Source organism: Dermacentor albipictus, chromosome 4, assembly GCF_038994185.2.
Source record: "Dermacentor albipictus isolate Rhodes 1998 colony chromosome 4, USDA_Dalb.pri_finalv2, whole genome shotgun sequence".
NCBI lineage: Eukaryota > Metazoa > Arthropoda > Arachnida > Ixodida > Ixodidae > Dermacentor > Dermacentor albipictus.
In genome coordinates this window covers 148,743,415-148,771,123 of record NC_091824.1, presented here as the reverse complement: position 1 = coordinate 148,771,123, position 27,709 = coordinate 148,743,415, and the positions used below count along the sequence as shown (strand labels likewise).

Genomic DNA, 27,709 nt, shown 5'->3' with positions numbered 1-27,709 from the left:
ATTTATTTAAGATAATGAGAGAGTCCCCAGCCGTGGTGGCTCAGTGGCTGTAGAGCTGCGCCGCTGAGCATGAGACCACTGTTTCTATTCCTGGTTCGCAGTAGTATTCCGGAGTCAGAATGAAAAAAAAAAAGAAAACATACACTTTGTGTTCACATTAAAATTAATCGAAATTAATTGAGAGTCTTCGGCAAGAGCGTCTCTCATAACCCACTGTGCAGCTTCAAGACATTAAACCCCAGAATTAAATTAAAGATTTGGATAGTCACTGAAGTTTGGCGATTTCTTATGGCATAATTCGTGTTTGTTGGCGATGTTTTGTCACGTATTACGTGTTCCCAAGGGGCTGAAATGTCGAAGTACAGGGGCCGTATAACGTAAAACTATCCCAATATGTTTTTATTCGAATTTCCTAACGTCAAATTTGCGTAACCACCGACGCAAGCATCGGGCAGTCACCCGCAGGGTTGTCTGAACAAACCAATCAAACGATCTCCTCGTTCATAGGAGGTCACTTTTGTTTGCTTGAAAAATGAATAATATTGCCTGCACTGAGCGGCTTGTCTTATCTAATTGGCTCACAAGAGGCGAGGAGCATGTTCAAGTGGAAAGGGATTCGAAGGGGCCGAGCCACTGCACTGAATATCGATAACCGGATGAAGAGGGTGGTGCCGGCGTCGGCGATTGGTCCGCTTTCTCGAAGAGAGAACGTGCTAGAGAACATTGAAAATAAACATAATTTTTTATCGGTCTTTTCATTGATTATAGTAAGGGTTTCGTTTCACTCAACCATAATATTAAAAAAATCATGAGCCATTCAACTCTGTGGAGGTATGTTGACGAGCAAAGCTGTTTAGCACACGACACAGAAGTGACATAATTTTGAACAAAGGTACGAACTCATTTATTGTCTTGATCAGCGGTCATTATTTCACTCGCAACTGCAATCATATTCTTTGATAATAGAGAGTTTTAGAATTCGAATAGGGGCCGCAAAACTTTAGGGCCCCAAAGAGCTTTGCATGTGTTAGCGTTGTAACAAACAGGAATGAAAATTTTTAGAACCGGGCTTTGCGTTTGCGGATAGCGTCTTGCGGCTGCAGCGCCACTACGGCGTCAAAGAAAAGCTATATTATAAATATTAAAATAAGATATATGATTTTATGATAAGAACACTAATTTTGACACTCATGTTTCCGCGTTTAATTACGATTTAGAGGTTATTCTATTAAGAGCTAGCAATTAGTTGAGCTAGCTTTGAGTAACCAAGTTCACGCGCCTTCACCAGCCAATTAAGCCGTGCTAGGCCTACGAGCCATGAAATCGACAATGGAATTCGGAATCAACGGCGTCTAATGAATCAATCTTCATAACACACGCTAGTTTAGAGAAAGCCACAATCGCAGCCACTTTGCTATAGTTTGCTAACTTCACGCGTTACCACAAATCAAGCCCAGTTTGGTGCTAGGTTAGAGCCGTTGCTTCGATGGGTGCCGCCATGTTTGCTGAGGCAAAGCTTTTGGGGCACCGTTTGGGGCTCCTGCTAAATCAGTTAAATAGCGTGCCCGAAGCAAAACCCAAACGCAGTTTGGGTCTCGCGCATGTGCAGCGGCTTCGACGCTATTTCTTTGGCCCCAAACAGGGGGGCCAAACGTTTGGGGCCCCAATTCTAAAACTCGCTAATGTAAAATCGATGCACGTACGCCGCTGGGTGGTCGGTTGGGCCGGATAGGTGTGGCATCGCAAGGGATATGTCTGCAACACGGGACGCGTAAACCGCTCCTTTTTCAGTACCGACAGATCCACATTGAAATTACTTACAGAGACAACAGGGGTAGTGTCATCGCAGCTAGTTCACGCAAAGTGAGTAGCCATGAAGGAAGGAAGGAAATCAACTTTATTCAGGTCCTGCAGGTCACGAGAGCTTTGGGCTCTCATGGAGTGGGCGTCTCCCACGATGGAACCGGAAGGTTGAGTTTCCTGGCGGCGTCGTGGACCCGCTGGATGGCCCAGAGTTGGGGAGCGAGTTCTTCGCTCCGGATTGCTTTTTCAAACTTGCGCTTGTCTGGTTCGGAGTTTATGTGAGCTTGCGAGCACGGCCAGAGTAAATGATATACGTTAAGGGATGTATTGCAATTGGTACAATAAGACTTGTCATAGAGCTCAGGCATGTAATGGTGTAGTCTGTTTTGCGTGGGGTATGTGTCTGTTTGTAGCATTCTGAGTGTAACCGCTTGAGCTCGAGTGAGCGAGCATGCGGTGTGGCGTGCTATACTGTCTACGTTGTAGGTAGTAGTGTTTAGTGATTTCATTGTATGTAGTGGGGGCGTCCTTAGTCTCCGAGTGGTCGGGTGAAGCCGCGCGGTCTGTAGGCGCGCGCGCAGCCTCGTGTGCCGCCTCGTTAAGGTTGGGGACGTCGCCGATCTTTGGTCCTAAGTGTGCCGGGAACCAGTATAGGACGTGGTTCTTAATCTCTTTCTTTGAAACAATTCTGAGAGCATGTGCGCAGACCGTGCCCTTTTTGGAAAGCTCCGAGTAGCCATGAACCTTACGGGACTATGAGTTATAGCATTTTTTTTGCTTGCCTACGGGGGTATGAGCCATTGCTCACTGGGGTATGAGCCATTGATGATAACAGTTTTCGACATGCTGTTCTGTATGTTGTATGCGTGATAAAGAATTTAAGCACTGTTCACTTCACTTTGCCGAGTGCTTGTAGCCTCTGCCTTACGGGGCTATGAGCCATTGAATTTTTTTCTTGCTTACGGGAATATGAGCCATTGATGATGACAGTTTTTGTTCACGGAGAACAAACATGCACGGAATCCTAGCCATATACAGCTTCGCTGTAACACTCTCAGCTTACGGGGTTCATGGTAGGCAGCTCGAATTATCCCATTCATATTTAACCAACATGACTTTGTGTGTGTATTGGCAATTACCGTTCCTTTTCCCTCTTTACAGAATGTGGCGAGCTCTAAGGCAGTACTTTAGGTCCTATTTTGTTTAATGTATACATAAAAAATATTGTCAGTATTGATAGCCGCGCAAAATTTATTATATACGCGGATGACAGCACTATCGTGCTCTCTGACTCTGATGAAAGTCATCTAGCGTCAAGATATGATCACGTCCTTGAGAAACTAGTCTGATGGTCCCAATCTGTCTTAAAATTAACCCAAATAAAACTCAGGTACTTTTTTTTTCAGTGATCAAAATAAGGTACTTAACTTGGAGCAGGATATATACTGTGACGGACACAGAATTGAAATTGTCAATGAATACAAAATTATTGGCGTGACATTTAGCTCGTGTCTCACTTGATATACCCATATCGATAATTTGTGTGAAAAACTTTCAATGAGTACAGGCGCTCTGTCGCATTTTCGTGCCATCAGCGCAAGCAAAATAGGACATTTGACAAATGGCATTTGAAATAGGACATTTTGTAGCATTCAGATAGAAATAGAACGTTACAACACGAACACATTATACTTCAGTACTGTGCACTTGGGGCTGGTTAGTTCTGTAACGTGGTTCTCAACACGTAAAACATAGGTGGACAATATTTTCCCTGCATGCGCCTGTCTCTGCGATCCCAGCTTCATGCAATGGGTACCACAATGTAGTCATTGCATATTCAGGACTTCGCGGCCCATGTTTGCCTTGCTTCCACCCGGTTGCAAGCTGAAAAGCAGACAGGGCTGCTAAAAAAGAACGTTCTAAACATGTTCGGCTTCCATCAAGAGCGCAGTATGCGCCTGACAAAGAATTAGCACCCACTTCCTTCTAACATCTCAAACACACAAACGAAGGTACGATGTGCAGGTCGCCAATGTAGGCTTACCGTAGGAGATCACGCACTGATTTGTCAATCTGCATGCGACGACTTGCTGACCTTGCTGAAATCTAGAAGATTCTATCGGCAGATGATGAACGATCCAAAATACGATGCAATTTAAGCATGAACGATGTCAGCTGGCTGTTGCTTATTTACGAAATCCATGTTGTGGCTAATTTAAAGAATGCGTTCAATTCGAGAAAGTTAACCAAGTTAGTGAAGACGACGTGAAGAGCGTGCAACAAGTACTCGTAAGAGAGAGAGGCCAATAATTAATCGGGGAATGTTTGTGGCCGATTTGAAGAATAGAACCACCTTCTCAATTTTCCATTGTGTAAAAGTTGTATATGTACCTAAATATAGTCGAAAATTTTTACTGACGTTGACATATAGGTGACGATATTTTTTTTGAAAGTGGCTAATCATATTATCCTGACCGGGAGAAGAGTGAATGGGCAGGGTGTTTATTAACTTAACAATACCAGATCGACCATTAGCAACTGGAGAGATGACAACATACTCGTAGCTCTGTGGAAGGAGCAAAGTAACATTTCTATCGAAACAAAAGTTGAATTGAAAAGTGTTATTCAGAATGTATGCGCACATGTTAACAGGGACTGGGTTATCGAGATTGTCTACCAGAGCTACGTAGTTTCCTGGCAAAGGGTTAATACGCGCCAAAATTTTCGTACGTTAGCATGTCTGCCAGTGCGTAATAGGAGATTCAGAATTCAGAAGATCAATAAAGCCGTTTCTTACGGCTAGATAAACGTTTACAGAAGTTGCTATAGAAGTGCTGTGGTCATTGCAGAGGATACTTAAGTCCGTAAAATGACGGCAAACCCAGCGCACTTGTTGGAACCTGCATTGGGCGACGATTTATTAAACCACTTCAACTAAATGCTGCGCAATAACACATGACGACGGCATTTTTGTTTTATTTCCTACTACGCGCATTGAAATGCTTACCTTTTTCTCTCATCGAAGTTTTGTTTCACAAGGACACCCTCAATTTAAAAACAGTAAGAGGGAAATCCTGTCGTTCGCTTGTATGCAAACGTTTCCGCATGTAAAGCTATAGCTTCGGGACCACAAGAATTCGAACACAGCATCAACAGTTGTATAATCCTGATTAGTCTTCCCTCCATACGTTTGTCACTACTTTTGAGCGGTCATGTAAATCATAGCAGCGCCACCTCTATGCCAGGTCGCTGCTTTGGCTGGGCTCTAAGGGACTCCTTACTTTCGCCAAAAGACCGAGACCATGGTTCCAATGATTTTTTCTTCCATGAACGCTCTGTCGTACAGAGGGAGTCGATTTGAGTAGCATGCAAAGTGTATTTGATCATCAAAAGAGCGATAGTAGATGAGGCTATGTGGCAATGGCATTGTCTGAGTCTAAAAATTTGCACGAGGTATTGTCTATTATGCCGATGCCTTTTATGCGACATTCGCACAGAAATTCACTAAAGGCCTGCTGCATTTCGTTAGAACGTCTTGGCCCCGACTGCTTTTGAATGTGCGTTAAACGCCACATGAATGCTCCCCCATGTCTTGCTATCCTTTTCCTTTATCCTTTAGCTTCACTCTTTCCCCTCCCCCAGAGTTCTGTAGCAAACCCGGTGTAACCTGGTCAACCTCCCTGCTCTACCTTTGTTCTCACCTCGCTCCCGTTCTCTCATCCCCCCTTCAGCAGCGAGACTGACTGGACAGCCTGGCTCAGTTCCGGGGACGTCGACCGACAACTTGAACTGGTGGACTGGGCGGAAAAGGCCAAGCAGGCCCAGGGCCTTACTTGAGCCCTAACCCTCAGCCACGTCCCTCTTTACCCTTCCCCCTTTCAATAAAGTTTATCACCACCACCATCAACCAAAGATGCATTTATGGCAGGTGGGCATTGGTTGCTCGATTCACTGTCACAAAGTAATGACTCCGAGACTCATCCCTTGGTTGTAATTGACTTTATTGACAGAACATTCACAAAATCCACAAGACTGAACTGCTTTCCTTGTATATTCCAAATGCCAAGAGAAATTATTTGCAGCAGTGACAACTGCTCGCTGGCTGTGACTGTATTGCGAGACCACGTCACATTCGGTGCTTGGGAAAGTGTCCCTCGTCGCATCTGCTCTACCTCACCGCTAGCAGCAACTGAGAGAAGTAATCAATACGTGAAAAAAAGGCGCTCCTGGCAAGTTGAAACGAAGGGTTTGACATAATGTCAATTCGTCTGTTATTCACTGGTGAAGTGCTCTTCCGTGGATACTGTGTGACTTAATCTATCAGCCAATTAGCTGTTTTCCGGTTGTGAAAAAAAAAGTTCGATGCAGCACTGCGCCAATGCTCGAGACGGAAGTTATGCCAAGCTAATCATCGCAGCTTTCGAAGCTTTTCTTTCATAACGCTTACAAACTCAGAGGCACTTTGGTGTGACGGCTGCTGCAGGCGAAACCATGTTGAGTTGGAACATAAAGGCCACAACTGCAAATAATTTGTCACAGTAGCTTGGAATGTACAACCATACATGTCACCTATGCTCAAAGTAAAACAAAATAAAATAAAAAATAACACGCCATTCAAGAGTATCTTTTACTTTCAATACTTTGAAAATGAGCTGCTTGTGTTATTAACGCCTAGAATTTGCCTTTGGTCGTGCTTTAAAGATGTTTCACCAACCATTGTGTTGTATTAGAAGATGGTCTCTCGCGTAGCTAATGAACATACACTCGCCACTCGGACTGAAAATAGCATCAGCTAGCAGCGTCTCTTGACAAGAGGGCAAATCTAGGCTGTCTAGCCTTCATCATCAGTAACGTGAGTTAAATAGATGGCAGTATCGATTATAGGAGCTTGATAAAGTGTTCGAACGCCCAGGGAAAAAAAAAGAAAGAAACCTTTCGGAACCCATTCGTAACCTCGCAAAGTACAGTCAACAAGAATACTTGACGCTCTAGCACTTCAGAATTTCAAGTATTGATATTCGCTGTACCACAAACATTCTCTCACCATTTTTCGGGCGCGACACGCTAAACAGGTGCTAGAAGGCTACAACAACTTTGCGACACGCAAGTGAAGGTAATCGGGATTTAAGTGAATCACGGGCTGTCTCTTGCTCTTCGGTGCAATAAATACTCGAGCAGAGACAGCTTCTGTCGAAACACTCATACACACCACTTCCTTTTATTGTTTTATTTTCTTCCTAATTTCAGGCGAGTAGCAACGGAGTTCTGTTACGCCAGCTGTCCCTGTACTACAGTAACACCGCTTCTTGCACAATTACCCGCCATCACTGTTCTTTGGACAGGCACCAGTAACTTAACAAGTGTCTCACCGGAGACTGTCGTGACCAGAATCTCAACGCCGCTGGGTCAAAACTCACAATCTTTACCTTGCGGAAAAGTACGTTGTGCTCCTTCATTAAAATTCACATTACAAGGGAGCGCGGAGCGGAATTTTTCGCTTTGTGGCAGCCATGGAAGCACTCGGCTTTTTAGGAGGCGAATTCAAAGTGAGTATTCGTATACGAGCCTGCGTCATGTGTCTAGACTGCTTCCACCAGTAGACGGATGTACTTTATTATTATTCTCTTTGAAACGAGGCGATGGCAGGCGCCAGCACGCTCGCAAAAATCCACAAAGTATCCCTCTCATACGCACATGTTTCATTTAAATGTAAACAGCACTGTACACGTGTTAAATTAATTGAAAAAAAAACGTGCACCTGATGCCAGCGAAAACATGAATTTACGCGAACGACTGTTGAAAGGTAGTAGTCCCAATACTCTTGGACGTCCTTACGCTAACCGAAATAAATAAGGGTCGGGAAAGAGCAAATCCCTCTTTTGTGAGCACGTTTTCATCTGAGATGCGTTCGCACACAAACAAAACTGGCACATTTACTTTGGTTTCTCTGAAGTGCACGCATCAAAAAAGCTTCTTTCAACCATAGCTCCCGCTTCATCGCGTTTGAAGCAGTAACTGTCGCCGTAATATAAATCGTTCCAGCCTAATTTCCTTAATCAGCGACAACGTTTTGAGCAGTGGAAAGCTGTGAGGTGCATGCCTGTCCAAGAAGAAAGGGAAAGCTGGCGTGCATGTAACGAGAAAGCCAACGTTCAAAACACCGCTGCTAAGTAATTAGCTGCGACAAAGCCACGTCCGTATGTTTTCACTTTTCGTTTCCATTCTTTCTCCTATCCGACACAATACTTTCAAGTCACAAGAAAAAAAGAAAGAAGAAAACACGCTATATTTATATGTATAATTTTTTTTCAGTAGAAGAACAGAGAAGCTGACACTTTTGACGATGAAGTTAATGAATACAAAAGAAAAAAATCGATAAAGCTGCGCTACATATATGCTTTCTTTTTTTTACAGCCTCCATAGAACAAGCTATACAAAACGAACATGACAAGACATTGCATTTCACATCAGTGTTTAAAAGATGAGACAGGAGAAAACTTAACAGGCTGACAGAAAAAAAGTGGCCCATTTTGTGGCCATCAGTTTGACAGAACACGACACGTTACGTCAGGGCACACTAACGAATTATGCCAGCGACGCTTGATAGCGTAGTATTGTACAGTAAGGCGATAACTGTGATAGTTCCTAAGTTGCCGCCACAAAAGATAGTTATCATGAAAGGCAGCAAAGGGTATTGGCTAGAGTGACAACGATATTCAATGTGCCATATTTAAGCGTAAGAGCCGCTTTACTGTAGAATAATTTAAGTGTTAGAACATAAAATACTTCATATCTATTGACTTAAGATGGCAAATCTGGTACTCTTATTAAAGCTTGAGCCATTGGTTACAGAACAGTTTTGTCCCCTCACCAGAAGAACTGAGGATGACGTGTAGGAACACAGGACAGGACCTTTCAATGTCATATAAGTGCTAACGGTTCGCTCAAGGCCAGCAAGAGCGTCAATAGTTGGAAGGTTTGAAGAGTTTCTATGCTTTGGATGGTAGTAGATGAAACAAGCGCCACAGATAAAAAAAAATAAGAAATGAAGCCTTAACGTGGCTGCACTCGAAGCGGAGCCTTCGTTATGTCGCTATGCGAAAAGTGGAAGAAATAAAACAAATGATTTCGACCATGAAGAGCCACGCTAACACTCCCGCGCATTCGTGAGTCGTGCCGCACCTTGACTTCTCAAGATTCCTTCGCCACTACACACCTATACTCCGTGGAGAAAAGACTGCTAAGAGGGAAATCTTAAGAAATGAGAGTTCTGAGTGTATAGTGTATTCTATGAAGCGTCATAGAGTGAAGGCTGTTAACAAGTTGATTAGGACTTTTGGTGGGAATGGCGCTTATAGCTGCTGGTACGTGAGTGAGGGGTGAAGCGTAAACCGAGGGTCCTTATGAGCTATAGCTGGTGGGTGTAGCATAAAGGCTTTTCGCGTGTGCTGCTCAGAGGACACAACACATGACGACTGAAGAAAACACGAGTCACCCGTCTTGTGCGTGACTGTCATTATTTTTTTTTCGTTTGCGTTTTCTGGTATCGTTGCCTGCGCAGTGTAGACCAGGCAGATCAAGTGAAAAGACGGAGTGAAGGGTAGAATAGAAATACGATATCCCTCGCAAAAAAAAATAAAGAAAGAAAGGCACCGCGAACAACAGCGGAAGGGTTCCCAACTTACGCGTGGACCTTTGAGAGAGAGAGAGAGGGGGCAGGAGCATGTGAAATAAACATAATAATTATCATAATTATCATGAACATTGATGATGAGCCTTACTCTTCGCAAGGGAGACGAACAAAATAAGAAATCGGGTGCGCGCGCCTCGGCGCGTCAAGAAGAACGTTCGTTGGTCGGCGGCGCCCTCGGTGTGTCAGACATAGTCCACGGGTGGCAAAAGAAAAACTATTCGGCTCATGGCGATCGACGTGTTCAGCAGAAAAAAATCGAAAGCAGCGCCACCGTGACGCACCCGATCATGTGCGCACTGAGGAGCGTGGCGCGGGTGCCAGCGTTTCCGTTGCCGCCATCCTTGATCTGTTCTTGCAGGGCGTCTGTAAGCAGAGAAAACAAACGGACGAATCCCTTATTACCGCGTGTATTCCAACGGGCCGCGCCGCCTTCGTGTTAATTGCGGCATGTCGGTGCATGCCACACGTGCGTTTGTTACCGCATACTGCGGAACGAAGATGTTGGCGAAGAAAGTCGGCAGAGTGCTTGCGCTGGCCGGCATCAGACACCACGAAAACAAATTTCATTTCCGCCTTCTTTGCCTAAAATCGGCAATATTACTAACCAAAGAAAATTAAGAGTATCGTGTCAATGTTCAATGGGTATCGTGATATACAGGTCTACTGAGCGTGAAACATTCTGTTCGCTCGTGGAAATTCCGTTCACCGGAGGTTTGTTTAGAAGGTGCGATCTGTTTTGGTGGTCTCAGTGCAAGGAAAGATGATCATAATTTTCTCTCGAGTGCGACGAAGTACAGTAATCTGTAGCATCAGATATCTAATATGAGTTACCCAGAAGTCTTTCCTTAATATTTTGCAAAGTGGAAACTTAAAATATTAAGCTGTATACGAAATTGCAGAAAAAGAGAGAGCTCGCTAAAATGAGTATTTCTTACCCCTGTAAGCGGGCCTTCAAAACCACAGAGATTTCGTCGGAGCAGAGATTTCGTTGGCGCTTACGTGATCTCTGTCTGCTCATTCAGTGCGTGTCGTATGCAGAATTCTAAAATAACTGAATTCTTTATTCGCCTCTTTAGGTCTTAATTAATATTTGAAATATATGTACATGATTAGCTTGATTCGAAACGAACAACACTAGCATTCTTTACCACATTTATTTCGTAATGAACTACCTAGCTCATTATTTTATATTTCATCATTTCTTTCAGCATAACATTCGTAGCACAGAAAGGAAGAAAATTATAAGAAAGAAGCAATGTCAATGAGTCATGCATAATGACATGGTGCAGCAAGCAATGTCGAAGGACATGCTACAGGGAGAAGATAATCATGCTAGGTCATGAACCAAAAGAAAAATCTTTCAGGGTCACTACCAGGGTCATTAGCTTGTAGACCAGCTTCAACTTCCTCGCTGGCTTTGGTACTCAACGGCTGTTTAGGGAGGGCTGCATTGGGTGGAAATCATAATAAGCAAGTGCTGTATACCACCATGCAGCAGGTAAATAAGATGTAATCACCGCCAGCAACACAAGAGAGAAACTAAAGACGTTAAACATCTCACCCACAGCCTAGGCACAAACGCCCCCAAAATTGGTTCAGCTATGCAATAGTTAGCAGTGAAAGAGGCAAGCAACTTGTGCTGACGGCTGCACCAAGCATCAGAACAATACGAAAGAGCAACATTATAGCGAAGTACATGGAGCAATTCTGTCAATTTGCTTTACCAATAAACAAATTATGCGGACTACCACCGGCAACATCATCTTAAAGGTCAACTGCAACAAAGTTTCCCTTTGGCTCAATTGGTTATAAATTAATAATATAAATTATCGAAGCAATCGGTGGCAAAGCTGCAGGGCTGGTAGTTCGTCTTACTTTTTATGAACAGCCTTTAAATAGCACTTTTGCAGACAACGTGTGTGTGGTTATTAGAGGATATGATGCAAATCCCAGCCCATCACCTGCGAGATACTGCGAGCGACGCGGGCGACGCATCATTTGGGAATCCGTGCTGAACAGCCGCATTGATTCTCATAGTTCAAGGTTCTACGTCATTTCGGGCGAGCGCTAACAGAAGCGTTCCTTTTTTTTTTCGGTATTTGAAGGCGCAACCACGCACGCTCTCTGATATTAGGCTTTTTATGCGGTACACGATTTAGTTGCAGTTGATCTTTAACCTGCACTCCCTGAAGAAAAAAACAGGCGCTTAGCACGGATTCTTTCAGAATTGCTCGAACCAGGATGCTGAAAGCGTCTGGTGGCGTACAGGGTTCAACTCGGTATTGATCGCTCTGCAAATACTTCCTAAGTGTGCTCAAAAAGTGGAAACAGGCTCAGTGAAGCATCATACACCATGATTTATTGGTTCATTGTCGTGAGCACTTTTGCGAGCGGCAATGTTCTCTGGAGGACCTGCGTGAAGGAGGCTTCTCAAGCAAGAACATTTGTGTGGTGGGGATGTGTTCCATCCGGTTTAGCTGAACCGCAAGCGAGCGCACGGGTAGCGAGCGCAGTTAGCGCACTTTGGCTTAATGCTTTCGTATCCAACACTGACCTTAACCATGCGAAAAAAAATGCTAAGGTCACATCACTGGTTGTCATTTTTGTTTTGACGTTCAAGAAGGCCCATTGAGTCTCCCTCTTTGACTAAATTCTCCCAAATGGCCTTTTGCACTGGCCCAAAGGATCACGAGTGAGAACTGCTAATATGTTTTGACTGACTGAAAGAATCACCCTAAAGGATCATGTGTTGCTACTCATGAGGATGCCATTGCCCCTCAGAACAGTTTCTAATTGCATAGATTAGTCACACCATGTGCTTCACTATTAACTGCCGCTCGCAAGAAATGGGCCTGACGCCTTCTGCGGGAAAGATACGCTCCTCCCCTTCCGTCCCCTCACCCCTTGAGTGTCTCGGAAAACAATAAATTTAAGAAAGCATGTTTGACACACTGGTTTTGTAACAGCAGTTCACATCCCTCGCTCAATGTTCTCCGCAATCGTGACTAAGAGCGCTGACATAGCACAATGGGCTCGCGCATTTGTGCATGCTTGCTCACCGAATGCCGTCATAAAGTCGAAGCTGGTGAGACCGCTCGTGCCCATTTCGTTGGTGGCGACAGCGAGCGCCTCGTATCGAGTCTCGGGCTCGAGATTGGTTATCAGGTAGCTCGTGACGGCCTTTGATCCCATCTTCTGCATGTCGTGGCCGCGGCTACTCGGAATCGTGATGTTCCGCCATTCGTCAATGTCTTGGGCGTGCTGGCAAAAGAGAACGGCACGTTCAGAGAGATAAGCGCAACGCTACAGCTTAGCCTGACCCTGAAAAAATCAATGGGGAGGCGAACAAGCTCTAATGGTATTGGTGTACGCTAGCAAATGCAGAGCGTTTCTAAAGGGAGCAACTGATTAGAGGAAACACAGACACGTATGCACAACTTCATACATTATGATTATTTCCTGCTTTCAAATTCATTACTATTATGTGTATCTGACATTCCTTGCTAAACACGATTTTGTTTCCCTCAGTGCCATTTTCCTTAGCTAAAGCTGCAAGAAAGACACTGCCTAATTAAGGTGATATTTCATTGCTCATTGAGTTCTCAGAGGTAAATTTTTGAGTCACACGCCTCGTACCAGCGACGGGAACACCTTGTGTGGCTTTGTAAGCCAGGGCATGGGTCAGTTTATTCCCAATAGTTTCATATACGCAAAAGAAGTGGTTGTAATGAAGAAGAATTATGCTTAGGTCGTGGGAATTGTGTACCCGTTTTTAAATATGCGTTACTGTCATGGGAACTGCACAGAGCGATAGATAGTTTCCAACAAAAGTGTCACTGAATTACGGTTCTAAAAGTCCCTGTGATTCAATATTATGTTTAAAGTCATCTGCATATTCACGATGAATCTTAACAATAGAAAAAAAAGAACACTAACATGACATTTTACGCAATACTGACCAGACCAACGGTTCTACAGTATTTTCATGACACTAAAACAATATATAGAAAAACAGGTATAGCTTCACGCACACCAACATAAAGATGACGTTATCAGGAGCATGTCAGAAAAATTCGAATTCAGATGCGATGCCAGAATGCTGACTGCTGTCCGGATAAGGCACGTTGAAACAATCCAAATGGTCGAAAACAATATGAGGTACCATGTCATGGGGTTTCTAATAGCCAGCCGTAAAGCCCTACAATTTTTTTAAAGGTCGTCGGTGCGTCGCTTTCGGACGCTAAATCCTATAAATTAATTAATTAACCCGTATGGAAACAACTACAGATTTTGGATAATCGTACATGACTAAAAATGTATACAAAGAAAAAAAAAGAAACTCAGTGCCCTTCCACTCTGTAATGAAGGATGACCAGCGAAGCTGTGTATGTTGTCAAGAATGGCGAGTTACGCAACAAGATTGCCACCTTGCCACCCGATTACGACAAGGGGTGCAAGACGCGCACCTCCCCCTCTCCGTCGCTGCAGCTGCGAGGCGTTCAAAGGAGCGACCTTTGCGCTGGAATCCGCCGCCTTCCTCCAGCCCCTTCGACATTGTGACGGGACGAGTTTGGTGTGTGGACAATGATTCCAGAGTTCCCCAACGCGGAGCTGATCTGACACGCCTGGAGAAGCTACCGCGGGAACGACGTATTTTTGCGCTTCTCACAGACGCAAAACAACGAGCGACCCTCGAGCGGCGTCGATACTTTCCGAAACGGCACCCCCTTCAACGCCGTCGCTTGGGCTTCGGAATGTGTGTGCCTTTGTGTCTGTAAACTGATCTTCAGAGCAGCTGCGAGTTGGTGATGTGTAAACGAACAGCCGCCGCGTCGTAGGACCGGCGGATCGAGTGTATAAAAACTGTGGTTGTGCGAATGTTGGACACACTTCTCTTGAGTAGTCATGTTAGACTGAGTCACTTCTCTCATGCAGTCATGTTGAACTGTTACTCTTTTTCTCAAGCAGTCATGTTAGACTGATTTAATTTCTGTAAATAAACCCTTTTCCTCGTTCTCGATGAGAAGCAGTTCTTCACTTCTTCAACGATCTCAGCGCAAATAAGTTGGACGACGGCATGGGCCAGCTACCTTCGAATTCATGCCGTACTCCAATCTTGGCAAAGGACCACGGACGATGGGATTAAGCCCCCAATCCTGACAACTGGCTGACAGCGGTGAGATGGACTTTGCGACATGGTGCTGTATCTGCGGTGAGTGCTTGGTTTTTGCTTTGACTCTCTAGGCTTCATTTTGTGGTTGTTCTGTTTAGAACAGTAGGGAAGCTAGATTGTTGTGTGTTAGCTAGGTTGTGTTTTGCTAGCTAGATTTAGAGAGCAGAATCAAGGCAGTAAAGCAGCAGTCATGGAGTTAAGGACACTGCTGAGAGACGAGTTGTTGATTGTTGGTGAGGAACTGGGCCTAGATGTACGCAAGGAAATGCTCAAATCGGAATTATTGGAGCTAATTTCCAATCAGGCCAGTGAGCAAGATATTGAAATGGGATTGGAACTTCTCAAAAAGAGAGAGAAACGGGAAAAAGAAAGAGAAGAACGGGACAGAGAAAACCGAGAAAGGGAGGAACGCGATAAAGATCGCGAGTTAAGAAAAATGCAACTGGAACTTGAAAGCAAACGTTTGGAGATGTCTCAAGGAAGTGAAGGCGCTCTGGGACGATCAAGTGAGGCAGAATCGTACCGCATGGACAGGCTATTAAAGCCATTTGAGGTCGGGACCGACATAGGCTTGTTCCTAAGCAATTTTGAAAGGACTTGCGAGAAGATGAACTTCGGCCCGAGTACATGGCCACAGCGGTTGCTGTCTATGTTGCCGTGTGAGGCGGCGGAAGTAATCGCCAGACTAAGTGTGCAGGATGCATATGATTATGCGAAAGTTAAGGCTAGTCTCCTGAAGAAATACCGCCTTTCAGCCGAAGCTTTTCGGCAAAGGTTTAGGAGCACAGGCAAGAAAGATAGCGAGGGCTATCCGGAGTTTGCGTATAGCTTAAAGGCCAACCTGGTCGAGTGGCTTAAAAGCGCGGAAGCGTACGACAGCAGAGACATGATCATTGAATGCATGTGTCTAGAGCAGTTTTACAAAACCATCCCCCAAGCTGTGAAACTGTGGGTGCAAGACAGAGGTAATGTAAACACTGTGGAAAGGGCGGCTGAATTAGCCGAAGAGTACGCAACCCGTAGAAAATTGAACGCCGAGGAGGGAAACTGGGACGGTCGAAATGGACCGCGGAAACCATTTCCGTTCAAAAAGGGTGCGCAAACTAGACGATCAGAGCCTGTAGACATGGCGGAAAAGCCCGTAGAAAAGAGCGAGGAGAAACTTAACGGAGAAACCGCACAAAAAGAACAGAAAAGAAAATTCGAATCTGTTAGACCAATTCGCTGTTACAAATGCCACAAACTGGGACATATAGCTGTAAACTGCGAGAAGTCTAGCGTAGTTTTTTCCTACGTGGAGGAAAAAGATGAGAATATGGAACTTTTAAGTCCGTATCTCCACAACCTGCAAGTTAATGGAAAACCATGCCGAGTGCTAAGAGACAGTGCCGCCACGCTGGACATTGTCCATCCGTCTTACGTGATGTTAGAGGACTTCACCGGAGAAGTAGCATGGATAAAACAGGTTGTAGAAGAACACAGCGTGTGTCTGCCCATGGCCAAAGTCAAAATCAGTGGACCATTCGGGGAGCTAGAGACTGAGGCTGCAGTTTCCAAATTTTTGTCACTGCAGTATCCCTACATCTTTTCGAATCGCTCGAATCAGTTACTGCGTGACAGAGGGCTCAAACTGGGAGAGGGCATAGTACAGGCATTGACCCGAGGCCAAGCTCGTAAGATCGCGGCGCTTTCGGCTGAAAATGCTCAAGCTCCTCCAGCGGAAGCAAAAAAGGGAATAACTTCAGTACCCGAATCCGAGCTAGGCCCGAGGGACAAAAGAACAGTTGAGGAGAGCCTGCCAGCTGACCAGCTCAATGAGAGCGTAGCACTAGAGTGTCAGAGTTCTAGCCTGCAGGAAGGGCAAGCAGACGCGCTCACAAGCGAGACAGGGTCGTTATTATCACCGGCCTGAAAGAACTTCGATCAACTCTTACGCGTGGATAGAGAGTCACTGGCAGCTGAGCAAAAGAATGATGAAAGCTTAGCTAAATTACGTGACACAGCTAAAGAAGGCATTGCTAGGCGCAACGTAACGATACATGAGAGAGGAGGATTGTTGTATCGGCATTACAGAGATCGAAAGGGTAAGATTTTAGATCAGTTAGTCATACCTACTAAGTATAGGGAGGACCTTTTGAGTCTTTGTCATGGAAATGGGTGGTCCGGCCACCTAGGCATAAACAAATCAAAGGAAAGATTGCTTATGGAATACTACTGGCCTGGCTGTTTCAAAGATGTAGAAAACTTTGTAAGATCATGCGACGCCTGCCAGCGTTCTGGTAAACCAGGAGAGACTTGGAAAGCTCCACTGAAGGTAGTGCCCTTAATAACAGAGCCTTTCAGACGGCTTGTAATAGACACGGTAGGGCCTCTTCCAAAAACAAAATCAGGCTACAGGTACTTGTTTACCATGCTGTGTCCGGCTACCAAGTTTCCAGAAGCAATCCCTTTGAAAGAGCTCAGCTCCACTGAAGTAGTAGACGCGCTTTTGACAGTGTTTGCACGAGTTGGGTTTCCAGCCGAAATTCAGGCAGATCAAGGGTCAGTATTCACGAGCGCACTGACTTCCACATTCTTGCAAAAGTGCGGGGTAAAGTTAATACACAGTTCTGTCTATCACCCTCAGTCAAACAGTGTAGAGAGGTGGCATTCGGTGCTTAAGCGAGTTTTGCGTGCGCTCTGCTACGAGCACAAGGAGGACTGGGAGAACTGTCTGCCGGCAACTTTGTTTGCTTTGCGAACGGTTCCACATGAAGCGACAGGGTTCTCACCAGCAGAACTAGTGTATGGGAGGACACTCCGTTCTCCACTGAGAATGTTAAGAGAGATGTGGGAGGAAAGAGGGGAGAGTCCAACCGTGGTTGAATACGTGCTAAATTTACTGGAACGGCTAAGCGCAACCCAAGAACTAGTCGGAAAGAACATGGCACTAGCTCAAAAGAACGCCAAATTCTATTACGACAGGAATGCGAGGCTTCGTACGTTTAACGCCGGAGACCAGGTAATGATCCTCAAACCTTCAAGAAAGAACAAGCTTGAAGTTCACTGGGACGGGCCCGTTAAAGTGTTGCACAAACTTTCAGAAACTAACTATGCTTTGAGAATGCCCGGTCGCAGGAAGGAAGTGAGGATATATCACTGTAATTTGATGAAGCCGTATGTAGAGCGGAGCGGAGTCGTTAACTATACTGTCAAAGAGCCGGATGGCATTGGTACCCAGTTTAAGGAGTATAGGACGACCTCCAACTCTGAAATCGGCCTAGAAGAAGTAGTAGAACACTCGGTAAGCTCGCATGCTCTAAGACCCGAGCAGCTAGATGAGCTAAAAGGGGTGTTAGGGGAATATATCGACAGATTTAGCGATCGGCCGGGTAGAACCGAACTGATAACGCATGAAATTGAGCTGACCTCTGCCGAACCAGTAAGATCAAAACCTTACTGGGTGTCTCCAAGACAGAGAGAGATTATGGAGGCAGAGATACAGTGCATGCTAGAGTTGGGAGTTATTGAGCCCGCTGAGAGTGACTACACGTCACCGCTAATACTCGTAGAAACCCCTAACAAGGACCCTCGTCCGTGTGTTGACTACAGGAAGTTAAATGCGATCACTAGGGATCAGCTGTACCCGATACCCAACATTGAGGAACGAATTGAAAGAGTTAGCGCTGCTAAATACATTTCAACTATAGATCTCGTGCGGGGGTACTGGCAAGTTCCCCTTTCAGAAAGTGCCAGCCGCTATGCCGCATTCATCTCGCCTGTAGGCACTTTTCGCCCTCTCGCACTCAGCTTCGGGCTGAAGAACGCGCCGTTTAGCTTCTCTAAGTTAATGGATATTGTCCTAAAGGACTTGCAGGAGTTCGCCTTACCTTATCTTGATGATGTGGCCATTTTTTCGGACAGCTGGGAACAACACGTATCGCACCTCAAACAGGTGTTCTCACGGTTGAGGGAAGCCGGCTTAACGATGAAAGCGGAAAAGTGTAGGTTTGGTTGTTCGCAGGTTACTTATCTGGGCCATGTTGTTGGTCAGGGCATGAGACGGCCGGCTGAGCTGAAAATAGCTACGATTGGAGATTTTTCTCAGCCGCGCACGAAAACGGACGTTCGTTCATTTTTGGGACTTGTGGGGTACTATCAACGGTACATTCCGAATTACTCGCAATTGGCAAGTCCATTAACAGACGCCCTCCGAAAGGGAGCACCTAGTAACGTACAATGGGATAAGGACAAAGAGAACGCTTTTCAAAGTTTGAAAACGCTATTGGTTTCTCGCCCTGTGCTTCGCGCGCCAGACTACACAAAGGAATTCATAGTTCAATGCGACGCAAGCGACAGAGGTATGGGCGTGGTACTTAGTCAGGTCGGCGACGATAACGAGGAGCATCCTATCCTCTACGCCAGCCGTAAACTAAATGTAAGAGAGGAAGCCTACAGCGCTTCAGAGAAGGAATGCGCTTGTTTGGTTTGGGCCGCCCAGAAGTTGTCGTGTTACTTGTACGGAGCGAAGTTCATCTTCGAGACCGACCACTGTCCTCTGACGTGGCTCAATCAAATGTCACACAAAAACGGCCGCTTGCTCCGATGGAGCCTCACTCTCCAAGAGTACAACTTCTCCGTTAGATATAAGAAGGGAAAGTTGCATAGCAATGCGGATGGTTTGAGCAGGCTAACTTGAATTCTGCGTTTGGGGGTCCCGCCTAAATTTTAGGGTTACTAGTGTTAATTTTATTAAGCGAAGAAGATCCCCTCTCATTTAGCAGGATTCCCTCCATGATTGCTGAATTTGTCAGCAGGAATTTGCTTCAGAAATTGGCATAGTGAAATGTAGCATTTTTTTTTTGTTTCTGCACTTATGTTGTTGTTGTTTTTTTGAAGCCTAGCGAGTCTAAAGTGAGAGCCAATGCACGTCATCTCGGCGCAGAGCCGTGTTGTGGGGTTCATTTTGCAGTTGCCTGTCCTTGTTGGATGTTTTGGGGCGGTGACATCAATGCACAAGTGGTCGCTGCGAGCCAAGACATCAATCCCCCCCTGACCAGCAGCCGTTCTCTTCCTGCCTAGCGGTTGTCAGCGCTAGACAGTCGAGACTTTTCGGGCCATGGAGGCGCTGTCAAGAATGGCGAGTTACGCAACAAGATTGCCACCTTGCCACCCGATTACGACAAGGGGTGCAAGACGCGCACCTCCCCCTCTCCGTCGCTGCAGCTGCGAGGCGTTCAAAGGAGCGACCTTTGCGCTGGAATCCGCCGCCTTCCTCCAGCCCCTTCGACATTGTGACGGGACGAGTTTGGTGTGTGGACAATGATTCCAGAGTTCCCCAACGCGGAGCTGATCTGACACGCCTGGAGGAGCTACCGCGGGAACGACGTATTTTTGCGCTTCTCACAGACGCAAAACAACGAGCGACCCTCGAGCGGCGTCGATACTTTCCGGAACGGCACCCCCTTCAACGCCGTCGCTTGGGCTTCGGAATGTGTGTGCCTTTGTGTCTGTAAACTGATCTTCAGAGCAGCTGCGAGTTGGTGATGTGTAAACGAACAGCCGCCGCGTCGTAGGACCGGCGGATCGAGTGTATAAAAACTGTGGTTGTGCGAATGTTGGACACACTTCTCTTGAGTAGTCATGTTAGACTGAGTCACTTCTCTCATGCAGTCATGTTGAACTGTTACTCTTTTTCTCAAGCAGTCATGTTAGACTGATTTAATTTCTGTAAATAAACCCTTTTCCTCGTTCTCGATGAGAAGCAGTTCTTCACTTCTTCAACGATCTCAGCGCAAATAAGTTGGACGACGGCATGGGCCAGCTACCTTCGAATTCATGCCGTACTCCAATCTTGGCAAAGGACCACGGACGATGGGATTAAGCCCCCAATCCTGACAATGTGGGCCCCTTATGGCGAACTGCACCTCCGCCACGGGTCGGGACGGTATTGCACTATCTTCGGAATCGGCCCATGTATGGAGAGTGTTTAACGCCTGCTTCACCTCCGCCGCGGGTCGGGACGGTATTGCACTACCTTCGGGATCGGCCCACGTATGGGGAGCTTTTGCTTGCAACGACCCGAAAATTTCTTTGGACGGCAGAGGTATACAGCTTCGCTGTAAAATGCTGAGCTACAAGGAAAGAGTTCATATAATGCAATTCTGTAAATAAATGATCAGTTGGAAGCAAGCGCTCGTGTTGTCTACTCCTCACTTTGTCCTTGTTTGTGCACACTTGAGCGTGATCTGCTATGTGTAATCAACCAGCCCAAAAGTCGGTGCTCTTGAGCTACTGAACTACAATATTAGTAACTGTAGATTAGTATAGTAAATCGGCTCGAACAGTAGGCAGGTTAAGCAAGCTTTTCTCATCATGCGTCCCTAACATATGTTGAAAAAAAGATACCGCCAACTTTCACTTCCTTTCTTACGCGCCATCTGAAGGCAGAAGTTTGTCGGTAAGGTAGACCCAGACGCACGTCACCCTCATTTAGGATATCTCGAGCATAAGTACCGCTGGCATATCGGTGTACAAGTATAATGTTGGCATAAGCTAAATGAGATTAATGATCAGGGTGAAAAGTGCCTCAAGGCCTTCGAATGAATATGAGTCTATTCTAAGGGAGTGCTACAGTTCCTATGTTTATTTTGTCACCTATCCATAGCGTATAATTTGCACGCCGTCCAAAGCGACTGCAAGGCACCACATCAAAATGTTGTTACAAAGTCTCTCTAATCTGCGAGTGCGGATCAGCTTGGAATCAAAGTAAGCGATAAGGTTTCCGCCTCTCGCGCCTGATGCCACAGTCGCGCCTGCTCATGTCTCCAGGCTTCCTGCGACAACGTCAGTGAATGCACGCGCACCTTTTCCGCCCGGATGTAGATGATGTACTTGTTGATGGGATACGGAGCCACCGAGGAAAGCGAGATGAGGTAGGCTGTCGAGTTGGGCCCCTCAACGCCCATCACGACTGGCCTGGTCGGTGCAGCTGCGACAGAAGCGATAAGAAACAAACCTCAGATGCATTCATTACAAACGCTTCGGATCTAAGCACTGATGCGTGTCGCCAATTTACCCATCTCCTGGAATTCTGAACATTGCCCCTTCGGACCTCTGTCAAATTTCACCGCAATGCACCAGCGTATTCAGTGGGCAGCATTTAAAAAAATGATATTTTAAGATATCGGGTGTATTGCAATGACTTCCAGTTAGAAACGTTGAGAGGGTATTCCTTTCTAATATCATACGCAATTATTGTTCTTAATGGTAACTTCTCTGCTGTGTTATAGCGATTTTTCGGTCCTAATTCCCACAAACGTCGCAATGTACTGCCGCCATGTGACTGCCTTTTCCGTCATGACGTCACGACACAGTAACCTTGAAAACAAAAACTTAATTGGGGTTAGAAAAGTATTTATATTAAATTATTTAGGGTGCTCTGAGGCTCTGGGATTTAGATGTCGAGGACCTTGATTTAACGAAAACGAAAATGTGAACCCAGAATTACCACGTCATCGCTTCTTTAATTCAGGCCCAACTCTGCACCCATCGACGAAATGAAATTCTGGTTGAGCCTCTCTCGTCTGCGCGAAGCTCATTTATGCATTTAAAAGAAAACCGCTGTGGCTTCGAGTTTGGCGCTGTCCAAGTTATTTACAAGCTGCTGTTTTTTGAGAACCCGGCCACAGTAATGTGCTTCGCTAGAAATAGATTTTGACTGAGCAAGTAATACCTATGATTCATGATTTATTGCCTCTCTACCACCGACAAAGAAGCGCTAAAGGTAATGGCAATTGTTCTAATTGTTCAGATTCTGGTGTTGCGTGATAGATACCCTAAATGGGCTCCATCGCATTCGGGAACCGGCTAACTATATTATGGCGAAAATTAGCGTCATATAGCTAGAAAACTGAAATATCTTCTGCACATTTTTTTAACTACACCACTCAAAGAGTTATTTTTTTTAATTCATATGATATTCAGAGGTTGCAGGTGTGGCATAGAAAATGCTCCGGGGACTAACGCGACCTATAGACTTCTGCGTGGTGTCCACTGCCACCAGAAAGAAAGCAAAAAGAAAGTGAAGTCATTTGGTTGCAATGGAATTTATCGCTTAGATAGATGCACAGCACTATTTCTGGAATCTAGCCTTCTGTAAATGTAGCCATTGGATTCAATTTGCTTTCTCTGTTTTCTTTGTCAGTTTTCTTCGATTTTGTATGGTAACATAAAGTGCACTAATAGAGGAGGCACCGGTGGTTCAGAAGCCGACACATTAGGAATGCCTGCTAGGAATAATAGTTCCTTTGAAGATTAAGTGGTGATATAGCGGTAAACGCAAGAGGGAGAGAGAGGGATACAAAAGAAAGGAGAACGGCAGGAAAGTTAACAAGAATGGAAAACCCAGTTTGCCACCCTACACGGGGAAAAGAGGGGAGGCAAAGAGAGAGGAGAGTAGAGAGAGAAAGAAAGTGAGCACAGATGCACATCACAGTCGGTAACTATCACGGCATACTATTATCACGCATTAACACTCGTAGCCACAAAAACATCTGTCCAGGCTACAGCCGCTTGTACAGGTATGTTGACCTTAAAAACTGCAACAGCGACCTCGGAGGAATAACTTTTGAATGCCGGCCTCACAAGCCATCGCAGTTGAGGCCCCATACGAGTGAAGTGCGTTAGCATTACATCGCACCTCTTTGAGGTCCCGTATCCATGATTTAAACCGCGTTCACCACATTGCAAGCTGTTGTTCAGGAGCTCACTCTACAGACGTCCTGCCTCTTCGAAGAGGAAAGGACTTTGTTCTTCGAAGAAGCAGGACGTGTGTCGAGTGAACTGCTGAGCAATATACGTCAACCACATGACCGGCTTCCCATATTTCACGCGCATACAAACTCTTCTCCTTTGACACTCCTAATGCTAACGCATTCAATAGAATCGGAAATCAGGCAGGTTTCAGGCAGTTACAGTGTACAGGCGTCCGCTCCGGAAGCACATAGTACCTTGAAGCTCGATGGTGTCCGCGGTGACGCCGAACTTGTTCTTGGACTCGCACGTGTAGTTCCCGTAGTCTCGCTCGGTGACGTGCTTGAAGCGGGCCGTATAGTGGTTGCCAGCCGTGTAGAGGGACACGGACTCGCCGTGCATCAGCCACGTGCCGTCATTGCGCAGCCAGCGTGTCGTGCCGGGCACATCCGAGTGCGTCACGCACAGCAGCTCGGCGTTCAGGCTGCCGCCCACGCCCGACGACCACTGCAGCGACGTCTTCACCGTCGGCTTGCCTGCGAACGACGCATGCTCAGCTATTTCGGAGTGTACTCGCGATCAATGCTACGACTCCCGGCCCCACATTCAGCCTCTCAGTCACTTCTATGAAAACATGCACTCGGCGCTGGTTCAATTTGGAAGCGAGCGTTCACGTCCGACATATTCAACAACCATTACAGTCGTTACTCCGCAGTCCACATGGAGAATATGTATTCAACAAGGATGCTATTTATAATAATCACCGACAGTGACGTTTCAAACTCATCTACAAAACATAAACGATTCGCTGACCACAACTAGGTGATATTTGTCACATAGGACGGCAATGCGTATTTTCCTTCAAATGTTTTCGCAATCCGGAAACTGCGAAAAAGCACAAGCTCTTCGCGACCCAAGCGTGTATCCTGTAATAGAGAGGTGCAATATTCAATCTACTGCGTAGCATAAAGTGAACAACCAACTGCACGCTACATGCCTACAGCACGAATAATTTTTTTTTATTTTTTTGGGGGGGGGGAGGAACGGGGAGGGGTGAAGGACAGGTGCTGCAAGGTGGAAACTATGGAGAGTAGCAGGTTTTTCTGAACGCCCTATTACTGAGAGATCACGACATTTTTCGTTATTGGACGCTGGACTGTAATTCTTCCTGGAAATGATGTTTTCGATATTATGGCATGCTGTTGAGCCTTGGGGGCTTCCAGTGTAGAAACGTGGGTTCCCTGAGTAGCCATATTAAGTTTTAACTCTGCGAAAAGTGCAGAATGCCTGTTTCAAGTCAGCGAATCATTTCAATACTGCTTTTCTCAAGCAGGCAAGCAGAAACGCACACCTACGTTGATTGCATATTCCTGCTTTATTGCTTTCATTTACATCTTCTGTTTCTTTTATTGATATGATATAAGGAGATGTTGGCGCACAGTTTAAGGCGCCGGCTACTCCTCATCTCTTTAGTGGTTCCGTCATACATCGTACATAATTCAAGGTTACATATCAAATAGTCTTTTCACACAAGCACCAGGACTTATCATGCAACGTTTCCGCAGGAAGACTATGACGTAAGGAACACATGGTACATACAATATACAATGTGAATGTCTCCACACTTTTGTACTTTTGAGACTTTCATCTACATAAGATATTGTCGCCTAATAACACATTGTCTAGACAGCGGGTGGTACATACATCGTGTAAATGCATTATCACATACAGTCACAACAGAACAGTCAACATAACATAATTCACAAACAGATGGATATATACAGTGACAATGAAATGAAGGGAACAATGAAAGCGCTAATAACGTCCAGCAATGCCGCTGTCCTCAAGAAAAGTCTTTAGTTAATAGGTGTTTGGTGCAGCTGTTCTGTCGCTAACCCTATCACTCGCTAGGTTTCCGGCTGCATGGCTTGTGAGCTATAACTAAGGTTACCATATAACCTGGTTCATCATTCCTTTTTTCGTTCGTTTATTCATTCGTTCACCAAAAGTTTCACGGTTTCATGTTGCACAATCCCGTAGTTTGCCGTGCTCGCGGTCGTCAGTGCTTGCGCATTTCGGTAATTTTCTTTAAAATATGTTCATATTCTTGGCGAAGAGTTCTTCGAAACTCATTCTCATTTACAGGCATATTACTCGCTCGTTTAATAAATCGTTATCATGATTTCCTGCATGTTCCGCATTTAGCTTAGTTCTATCAACTCACGATCTTAGCTATGGCATTATATTGCTACCAGAGGACAGCTCATTACATCCTCAGTGGTTTATTGGACCGCCCTTCTTACCGAGAACTTTCACGGTGATGTAAGCCACGACGGGCTTGCCGTAGCCGTTAGAGGCGGTGCACTCGTAAGTTCCGGAGTACTTCGAGTCGGCAGCTTCGATGTCGATGCGGTTGTCTTGAACCAGCTTGGTGACGTCAATAGAAGAGTCGTTCTGAAAGCGACGTAAATATTAAAAAATGAGTCGAATGCTGAGAATCAAATGTCATTTTCATGCTCTAATGCCTACGGCGTTCCAATTAGGAATAAGCAAGTAATGTATCAGCACTGGATGGTGTCAATCAAAATTTAAGCGTGACATTGATTGTTAATATGAGTGTTTTTAATAATTAATGAGCCTTACGCCGTGAGGCAAATACACCAGACGGAGCAAAGCTTCAAGATTTATTTGGTTGTTATACAAGTCAGAGGGAGGTCTCATATCAAAAAACATGAGAAAGCACACGCATGCATAAACGCTGCACATTTCCGCTAAACATTCCAGCTTTGTAAAGCCTTAGTAAAGCTTTGCCTATGCATAAAAAAAGAAACAAGCAGCGAGCGGCTGCTGCGCTCCTACCAGACCAGGCGGCCGCCGTAAGTTTTTTATAACGTTAACAAAAAGAAAAAAAAAGATGCTTGTGGTAAGAGCAACGTCGCAGTGGTTCTCACTCTATCCCGAATGAGCTCATGGAAGGGCTTAGGACACTGTAAAGACATGAGCTTATCTACAAAAATATGATTCCCTGATTATTATTTTTTGTTCCCATTCGTTTGCGGCACAATCTTCGAGCTAACTGAAATAAGACAAGGCGCCAGGGTATTACCCACGCATTAGAATCCTCTTACCAAAAAAAAAAAAGCGCCTCTTGGTCTTGTAAGCTTAGCATTGCGAAACTTCATGCTTCTGGACAGAGATCATGTCCTAACCCCGGCTTCTGCGTGTTCAACGTGTACTTGTGCCCGGTTATATTGTACGTGTACGCCTGGATTTCTTTAGAAGCGTGTTAATGAAGGAGAGTATCACTTTTATCATACGATAATGTATGAAAAGAGGTTTCTAATTTGAAGCACTGTACAACGTCTGTTCATTAATTTCTTTTGGTGGCGTTAGGTACGTCGACAAATATCGCGTCTGCCGTTTCGACAACGCTTCGTCGTTATGCCACCACATATGGTATATAGAGGAACGCGCTGTATCATGTCCTGATTCTAGGGCGCAACTTTCTTCAGCCCTCATGCTGCGATCTGCTGCGATCTGCTGCGACAGCATCCACTTTTCTTGCATCGATACTTACGTCACATGTGTATATTGTGAGCATTTTCTACGCATACGCCCATAGGCCTTGAAGAGTGGCTTATTGTGAAGAAGCAGCGCGAAGACGGGCAAGAAGGCAAGAGACATACACATCGAAGCACTGAACACAACGTGTCTGCTTGCAGATGTAGAGCCTGGATTATCTGGTTAACCTGCCTGCCGTCTTCAAACAGCAAAGAGCAATCCTCCCAGCCACCCCAGACCAACTGGACAAGCGCCCAATAACGGAAAACAACATCCTTGGAAACTGGCCTACGCGAACATCAGTGCGAGTCGCTATGAAGGTGCTGCTGCGTTATTTAAAAGGCACGGTACTTTGTGAAAAATTGTGACTATACACTGTGTGACGTAGGATGGGACGGTGACACTGTGTAGCACTAGGAACGTCATCGCAGACTGCGTGACACTGCTCACGGAAACAGTTATGTATCGGGTGTACGTGTGTGTGTGCGGGGGTGGGGGAGGGGGGGAGGTTCATTGTTTTCATCTCCCTGACCTATCGCATCCCTTTGCCCCTCTCCCGGTACACTGTAACGAACCGGAGATAATCTCTCGTTAAGCTCCCTGTCTTTCCTTTCTCTCTCTCTGCCATCTTTCTCCTTTTATCTCTGTCTCTCTCCCTGAGGGATTGGCCAAGAACCGGGTAGTTCAATATAAAATAAGTAAAAAGAAATTTTGCCCTCTGTGAGCCGTCTTTGTTTTCTTTTTTT

The 27,709-nt window shown here is 45.5% G+C and overlaps 1 protein-coding gene across 3 annotated transcripts in view; it reads right to left on the bottom strand.

Moving 5' to 3' along the window:
• Window positions 1–5,787: 5,787 nt before the first annotated feature.
• LOC135902188 (limbic system-associated membrane protein-like) overlaps window positions 5,788–27,709 on the bottom strand; it is a 230,061-nt gene continuing 208,139 nt past the window's right edge. For 2 of the 3 annotated variants that reach the window (XM_065432156.1, XM_065432157.1), the window contains 6 exons: window positions 25,706–25,856; window positions 23,660–23,938; window positions 21,515–21,639; window positions 12,556–12,757; window positions 10,870–10,941; window positions 5,788–9,859 (listed from right to left, as the gene is read on the bottom strand). In XM_065432156.1, the coding sequence (XP_065288228.1) occupies window positions 9,738–9,859; window positions 10,870–10,941; window positions 12,556–12,757; window positions 21,515–21,639; window positions 23,660–23,938; window positions 25,706–25,856 (951 nt within the window). In that variant the 3' untranslated portion in view covers window positions 5,788–9,737. The remainder of the gene's footprint in view (window positions 9,860–10,869; window positions 10,942–12,555; window positions 12,758–21,514; window positions 21,640–23,659; window positions 23,939–25,705; window positions 25,857–27,709) is intronic. The other variant, XM_065432158.1, reaches the window with a different exon arrangement.